Source organism: Harmonia axyridis, chromosome 4, assembly GCF_914767665.1.
Source record: "Harmonia axyridis chromosome 4, icHarAxyr1.1, whole genome shotgun sequence".
Classification (NCBI taxonomy): domain Eukaryota; kingdom Metazoa; phylum Arthropoda; class Insecta; order Coleoptera; family Coccinellidae; genus Harmonia; species Harmonia axyridis.
Window position 1 is genome coordinate 19,687,157 of NC_059504.1, and position 8,109 is coordinate 19,695,265.

The 8,109-nt window shown below is 37.4% G+C and overlaps 1 protein-coding gene across 3 annotated transcripts in view; it reads right to left on the reverse strand.

The window, feature by feature from the left end:
- The window catches only part of LOC123678923 (E3 ubiquitin-protein ligase TRIP12), a 55,017-nt gene extending 47,439 nt beyond the window's left edge, over positions 1-7,578 (reverse strand). Inside the window, exons 1-4 of one of the 3 annotated variants that reach the window (XM_045616192.1) lie at positions 7,423-7,578; positions 6,507-6,738; positions 3,807-4,136; positions 1,166-1,673 (exon numbers count right to left, since the gene is read on the reverse strand). In XM_045616192.1, the coding sequence (XP_045472148.1) occupies positions 1,166-1,673; positions 3,807-4,136; positions 6,507-6,656 (988 nt within the window). In that variant the 5' untranslated portion in view covers positions 6,657-6,738; positions 7,423-7,578. Of the gene's footprint in view, positions 1-1,165; positions 1,674-3,806; positions 4,137-6,078; positions 6,298-6,506; positions 6,739-7,128; positions 7,286-7,422 lie in introns of those variants that run through there. The other 2 variants (XM_045616193.1, XM_045616194.1) reach the window with 2 other exon arrangements.
- Positions 7,579-8,109: the final 531 nt, after the last annotated feature.

Here is an 8,109-nt window from a genome sequence, read left to right on the forward strand (position 1 = left end):
CGAATTTTCAGGAAATGAAAAATTTTCGAAATTTTGCGGTAAATCAAAACGAACGTACTGAACAATATATTAAAATCATTCAAAATGTTATTTCGAAGCGATTGGCCTGAAATGACCAGCAAAAAGAGATGTAATTCAATTTTGAAAAAAAATGAAAATTGGTATTTAGAGTATATTTCCAACAAAAATCAAAGAGAACGAAGGGCCTTAATATCCGGCTCGAAGGACCATGTTACAAAGCTCAAAATAAGATGCTTTAAGAACTTTAAGTTGTTAAAGGCCGGAGAGAATTAAAGTGGACTGATTGGACCTCAATCCTCGAGATTTCCGTTGAAAATTCAATAATAGCGAATAGGACCCCTCACAAATCAATAAATTAAATAAATATTGAAACAAAACCAACGATTTGCGACTTACCCTTAAAAGGATGGTTCTGCTGCTGCTTGAAGGGCCCTTCTTTCTGGAGATGAACACAACACTATGTCCTTTGGTATGTATTCACGAACTATAGCGGCTTGATCACAAGTAAAATAGTTGAAATGCGTCCAAACTTTTGGAAAATAGCGAAAATAGCGAAAATAGAAAAAAATAGAATTTAACTGCGTGGCGGTTTTTTAAGAATTGTCTTCCTGTCTTCTGCTTAACCACTACGCACATGCGCCAACAAAAAAGGTAGCTGTACGCAACTCGTTGGCAGAATATTCAAAACTTGAATTTAAAAATAAAGAAAAAACTTGTGAGAAGTCCCTCATAATGAAAAAAAAACAAACAATACATTCTCGTATATATTTCGTGATTACGAAACAGTTGAATTCTGCAGTTGAATAAATTTTTTCTTATATAATCAAATACTATCAGGCCCAATAATATTAATTTTGACAAAGTATCAGTTCAGTTCAGTCAATTGTATTCTTAAGTTCTATGTTAAAACCATATGGTTCGCCATTTTTAGGCTCAATTTGAACAAATTGTCACCACTGTATTTATTAAGTCTCTGTAGGTCAATTCTTTGTATAGCGCCACCTTAAGGAAGAAACGTACCCATGTATCTTAAACAAAATCTAATCAGAGAAACACACTAGTATTTCAGAAATCTTACTCTCGGCCAAACGGGTACAAGGGTGGTGAGTTTCCTGACAACCAACATGCTAAATGCTTCTCCTACCTTTGTAATTCCTAGTGCTTCGCCTCAGCACGGGACCGCTGCGTGTGAGGCGCGGAGGCTCCTCCCTCGAAGCTGACTGGCTGCTGCTGCTCGCCCCCAGCGCTGACGGTTCTTTCGCCTTCGGCTGTTGCTGTTGTTGCTGCCCTGCGCTTCCCTGGCTACGCTTCGGCTGGACCCTCGTCGGCGGGCCGACGTCCGTCGAGCCGCGTTGACCGTGCGACGACGCCTTCGACTGTTGCTGCTGCTCCGAGGCCTCTACCTCGGAGCTGGAGGACGCCGCTACCGCTGCCGCTACCACTACCGCCGACCACGACGTTGACGACGACGACGACGGCGGTGGGTTGTGCCTGGGATTGTGCTGCTTCCTGTGGTACTTGGGCCTCTTGTGTCCCGCCTTGGACCGGCCGCTCGTCTGGTCAGCCGCTACCTCCTGCTCGTCCGTCCGCGGACTGCCGGCGGCGGTCGTCGGTGACACGCTGCGATGGTACCTCTTCCACGGTTTCTTTCCCTGAAGGATAAGAGATGCGTTGATTATCGATTCCCAAAATTACTGACTTTTCTATAGACGTGGCAACGTTGCAATTTTATTGGGAGAAGAACCATTTTTCTTCACGAGTTGAAACAAAGACAATTGGATTTGCTACAGCAAAAATCAAATGCAAAATGATAGGGTAGGTTGATGTGCGTTCGTATATAAGATGTAACATGTCGTTCCACCTTCTCTTGGATGTAAAGTTATAGAGATGAACACCAAGGCTGGTTTTAGAGTCACGCTGACCGTCAGCGCTGAAGCCTACGCGCGTAGCAACTAGCAAGTCGTTTCAGAGTCACGCTGAACGTCGTGAGGTACAGTCAAGCCCAACCACAACTTCAATCACACGACCAGTATCAATACCGCGATTCATTGTTGCGTTTTACTGTCCCCGTCAGCGCGTACTTTTTACGTAACACAGTAACGATCCCTGAGCTCGGTAGCGCGGCGTGGTCAGCGGCGCTGACGCGTTGCACGTTCGCGCTCGATGCCTCAGCGCTGAGCCGTCGGCGTTATTCTAAAACGCTTCATAAGTAATCATACATATTGGCCTGTCAGCGCCGACTCTAAAACCAGCCCAAAGGTGACCTGCTTCCGTAAGGAGCACAAAGCCCCTTCCTCTCATACCATAGTTTCAACAGTGTGGAGCACATTCCTTTCTACAGAAGATTGAGCATCTTGTACTAACCCTTGTACAGCTGAACTGGGACTTCGAATGGAATGCCATTGTCTTCAGCGACGAATCCAGATTCTGTTTGAACATGCATGATGGTGGATTAAGGATAGAAGACGACGCGGTGAAAAACAAGTTCCTAAATTTTCTTTAGTTCGATTCAGTGGAATTACAAAGGTAATAACATCATACCGAGAACATTCATACATGTATACATCAGCAACAGCAAACATCAATTGAAACTATTGGGAAAGAGAATCTACATTCCTAGCTCTCGAAAAGAATACCATAAAATGGTACACAGATGTTTCTGAAGCCACAAAGAAGACTGGCCGTGGAATGTTAGGGGCTGGCATCAAATGCTCACTATCGTTAGGCGGTGTCCAAGTCTTTCAGACAGAGATACTTGCAATCGAAAGATTAATGAACCAAGCAAGAAACTATCAGAATAACTGACATTCAAGCCGCAATTAAAGCATTGAGCTCACAGATAATCAAGATGGTATTGGATTAACAAAGAAAACGTAACGAAATTAAGGCAAGAATAATAACAAGGTCTATTTAGTCTGGGTTCCCGGACATTCGGGAATAAAAGGGACGAAAACACTTGCCAGAAAGAGAGTAAAAATTCCTTTCATTGACCCAGAACTTTTCTGCGATATAGGTAAATGTACCTTCAAAAAAGAGTTTCAGGAGAAGGAAAAAACCGAAAGAAAAACACCTTGGCGGAATCTTCCTTGGTTAGATCATTCCAGAAAGTTTCTTCAAAAGATACTGCGAGATCTAAGAAGTATCTAGATCTAAGCAGATACAGCTTTTCACTGGATCCCTAACTGGACACTGCGGCCTCAGGAAGCATCTCATGAGAATGAGTCTAGCAGAAAGACTAGTCCAAATTCTGCGGGAAGGAGGAAGAAAATCTGGATCACCTGGTGACGGAATGCCTAGCCCTCGCTAGCCAACTTTTCAGACAAGAGACAATCGAAACCATCAGCAGCATGAATAGAGAAAAGGGACAATACATATAGTATATATACGGACGCACACCAACCTACTTATCCAACAAGATAATACACGATAATATTGCCAGAGTTACATTGGCTCATTTTGAAGGCATTCAAGTCGATTTGTTGCCTTGTCCCTCTAGGATCTAGCGATTTATCATCCATTGAACATGTCTGGGACAATATGGGAAAATTACTCTGTTTACCCCAAACTTCACAGACTTGAGTGGCATTTCGGTAAAAGTAGCCTAAGATGAATACCTCAAGAAGAGCTCATTCCTCACATTAAGAGTATACTAAGTGTATAAGATATTATAGAGGTCCAACACATTTATTATCCGACTCGCACTTGCTGTGTATACAATCTGAGCGTCAACCGTAACACCACTTTTTTTAAACTTCTTCCCAACAAAAAAAACCTTGAATTACTACCTGATTCGGTGCCGGATTCTCTACTCTACTTGGACCGGCCACTGATGTGTCGTTATTCTGATTTCCAACTTGGTTCGCCTTTAAGCTGGTGCTGTTCTGTTGATGTCTGGTGCTCCTTCGGTACTCGGCTACGCCAACCTCCGCGGATTGGTTGCCTCCGCGCTGTTTATGTTGAGAGTTCGACCTGTTGCTGTTCCTGCCTCCTTGCCTCTTCTCCTTGCCGGTCGAGGTGCTCGGGAAATCACTCTGCGAACTACTTGCCGCCGACGCTTGCTCTGGTTCAGTCTGGTCCGCCTGTTTGGTTTTCTGGTGTTTCTTGGGATACTGAGCCTGCGGGAAAGATAGAAAATTCAAAATTGAAATTGCGTTATCTGTTAAGGTAAACGTAAGGTGATCATATCAATTACAAGGTCCTCCAGATATCTATTGGCTTTCCTTTAAGGAATTATTCAATATTGACAATGGAAAATTATTGAACCTTAACACTATTAACCTCAAAACATACGGAATCTGTCATTATCAAAGTGACAATGTCAATTCTATCTGTGAATTTTTTTTTGACTTGACAACTTAAATTAAAACGGATAGTGTCTATAACATTTGTAGTTGAGCCCTTTGCCATTTCACTTCATTTTTTGCCGCTCTTCTAATTATACAGAAACCATGATAATTATCCCTCAAAAATGTACGAACAAAACACAAACATAACCTCATTTGTAGTTCTGTAGCAAGCTTTGAAATAAACGTTGAAAAAGCATAGTGAAACAGTGACTGACAAGGCAAAAATTAGCTCAGAAATAAGCCTTACAGAGGTAAGATGACAAAGCAAAAAACACAAAGAGTATGCTTTGGAACGATATCGTAAAGCACGGGAGATTTGAAAAAATCCAGAAAAGGGTAAAAGACAGAATTTTTCTTCATGAACTTCAAATTATTTATCTTCATCAAACTTCTATCCAACAAATATCACTGTCAAACTTCCCCTATAAAAACCATTTGCTACACATTCAATCACTGCCTTTAGTTTTCACAATAATTTGGAGAAAAATTTCTCAAATTTATGGTAAAAATCAACCAAAATTCGACACGAAATAATATATGACCTCGATCGACATTCTAAAACGAAATGATAAGTCGTTGGACTAGATTATCATATGTAATTCTCGATCTGATATTTTTGACCACCGTTTTTTACAGTTACAGCCATTGCAAAACTTCGGTTTTCGATAAGTTTGACCTCTCCAAACAACTGTGGAAATATTTCACAGTTGACTAGTTTACTATAAATGAATAACATTACACATCAGACTCAAGTTCTTTGTTGTTGCTTTTCAATGTCATTACAAAGTCTGAATAATATTGAACATTTCACGTCATCTTGAAAAAAAATCTATAACATCCCTGAGAAATGTTTTTGTGTATTTTTTTTTGAGGATTCTTATGGTGCCTCTTCAAATATTGAACTTAGAAAAATAGTTGATGCCATTTTTTTCTTGCAACATACATTGGAAAGAAATTGATAGAATATTTAACTGAGACTTTTTGACAAAACATCGAACCTACAATTCACATTAACCTCAAGACACACTGGGAGACAAATAAAAAGCAAACAAGATTCACAGAATGAATAAACAAATAGCATTTATTGTTTGTTTTTCAAGAATAAAACCACTACAAGCCACTGTTAACTACTCCTCATTTATATGAATTATATAAATTTTCAAGTGAACAATGATAAAGTATTTCATATATGAATAATGTTGAAGAATATAATTTTTTTAATAAAGAATTAATGATCAATATGTACCTAATTAATTTTTTGGAATCCCAGCAATCATTTGATTTCAAACTCTAGAATCTAGATGAACTTCAATGATTGTATGAGGATAGTTAAAAATTAGTTGTAAAAATATAAATATGCATGACAAGTATTGAAAAATATTTTAACTTATGAAAATAGATATCAATACCAATCAATCCGACTCATTCTCCAAATATACATTCACTTCATTTCAAAAGATTATAATATCATTATACATGCATTATTTATACATGACAAATCAGGAGAATTATTGAAACCTCAATATTATTTTTGTGAATCATACAAAATACACTAATAGGAAAGGACAATATATTTCAATTTGGTTATAGCACGAATGCCAATTGCAAATGGACAAACTATTTTGTTGAATGAAAAAATCCAAACAAAAAAATGTAGTTAGAAAAAGATGTTTGTACATGTCTATCTTTCCTCAAAAATTCATATACATACCCCAACAAAATACTGCATTTCTGCTATATACCACATTTAATAGTGAGTATCGATGATATGATCGATAATCTTCGAAAATCATTATAAAACATTTTGTAGAGAAGTTTCTTATATTTGTGACAAAGGAAAAATTGAAGAAGTAGGGATTATTTTCTTCATTTTTGAAGGAAGCTTGATTTACCACTCATCGAATAAAGAAAAATATGAAAGAAATACTAAGAAATGAGTTGTCATTATCACAGAAATTTGGAAGTTATCTATGATCAAAATAAACTATAATTACACAAAGCAACCTATGATATTCAAGTGGCATTACATAGAATTTGATTTGATTTAGAAATTGCAGTGAAATGATAATGATATTGATGAAAATTCAAATTGAAGTTAGAAACTGGAGATAAAAAATTTGAGTCATTCTAATTACTTACCTTTCGTTTATTTTGTTGTTGAGGTAATTCACTGGTACCTTCTTGGGAAGAAGTACGAGGTTTCTTAGCCTCTATCCGTGGCTGCTGGGGCAGCACACGTTTACGGCGACTTGTGCTGGGTGCAGCGGGTTTGTTAGCTGGATCTGCCATAGACGAAGCGTACTAGGCACTTTAATATATTATTGACAGTCATTACCTTTTAATTGTACTAGCTCTTGATTATTACGTTGGGCTGAAACAAAGAACATTTCATCAGTCATTCACAATCTAAGATGCTTGTTTATGTTTTCATGTTTATTATGTTTTGAAAGAGATATTCAATCAGAAATTGCTGAGAATCCTATCTGATTAATTTCTGGTTTCACAGATTCTATCATAATTTACAATTTCAAACACAATGCAAAGATATTTCAGATAGAATCTATATTTAACTATTCACCACGCACCATTTTGTTTTATTTTACTTTATAATAGCTCCATTTCAATATATACAGTTGAATTAATGGGAAAACTTAATTTAAAAAACTATAATATCATGATGACTATACGTCGTTTAGAAAACCAGACTACAGTATACAACTGAGACCCATTATGAAAATCTAACTAAATATAGTGAACATACCTACACACCACACCACACATAATTTTTTGAGGTTGTATTCATGAGAATAAGAGGTGAGAAATGAGAAAAAAGTTTATTTTCGATATTTCACAACATTCTAAAAGACTAATTCTGGTCTAAAGCATCGACTGTCATTTTTTGTGAACTCTTCCCTGTGTAACCAGCTCGAGAAAAAATCCCGTTCACACAACACAAAAATCTCTAAACCTGTTCTGGAAACCAGTTGGGGTATTTTTTGGATGGAGCTTAATAAATGGTTGGGACTAATATGTTTCGACTTCAAGACAAACTTACGTTTTCAAGCTAATAAACAAAATTTTTCACTATAACATATGATCCATAGTACACCATTTTATTGTTCCGTCTGGGTGATTGTGATAACTAACTTTTATTGTGATTAGAACAAGTATTGTGGCGCTATCTACAATAGTATTCACGAAGAACGTTAACACAGCCTCAGAAATCTGACTTACCTAACAGGAAACTGACATTGACAAACGGCACAGATTATAACCAATAACTTAATTCTTTTTCTGTAATATTACACTGGGGTTCCGACTAGTGAGCGAATTTTATAAGCTTCGATGCAGTACCGGTAGATGGTAAGATATTCAAATAAAATTCAATGAACAATTTTTCTTTCAAGAATTAATCCAACATTTTCAAAAATTATAGTGCCAAATCATTCTGTACATGGAATACTGCACGCAATCAACACGAAATTTTGCACGAAGCTTGGAATTGCTATTCTATATTGTCTATACAATGAGTACGTGAAAAATTTCAACCCAATCGGATCTGTTTTCACGAAAATATAGGGTATTTCATTTACAATAACCTTCTTGAATTTTCTATGGTTCTGATCATAGAATCAGTTTGAAATTTTGAACAGAGTTTGGAATTGTTATTTTGTATCTACGACGTAGATACAAAGTAACAACTACGGTCAGAATCTCATGTTCGTTGGTTTTGTGGTCGCAT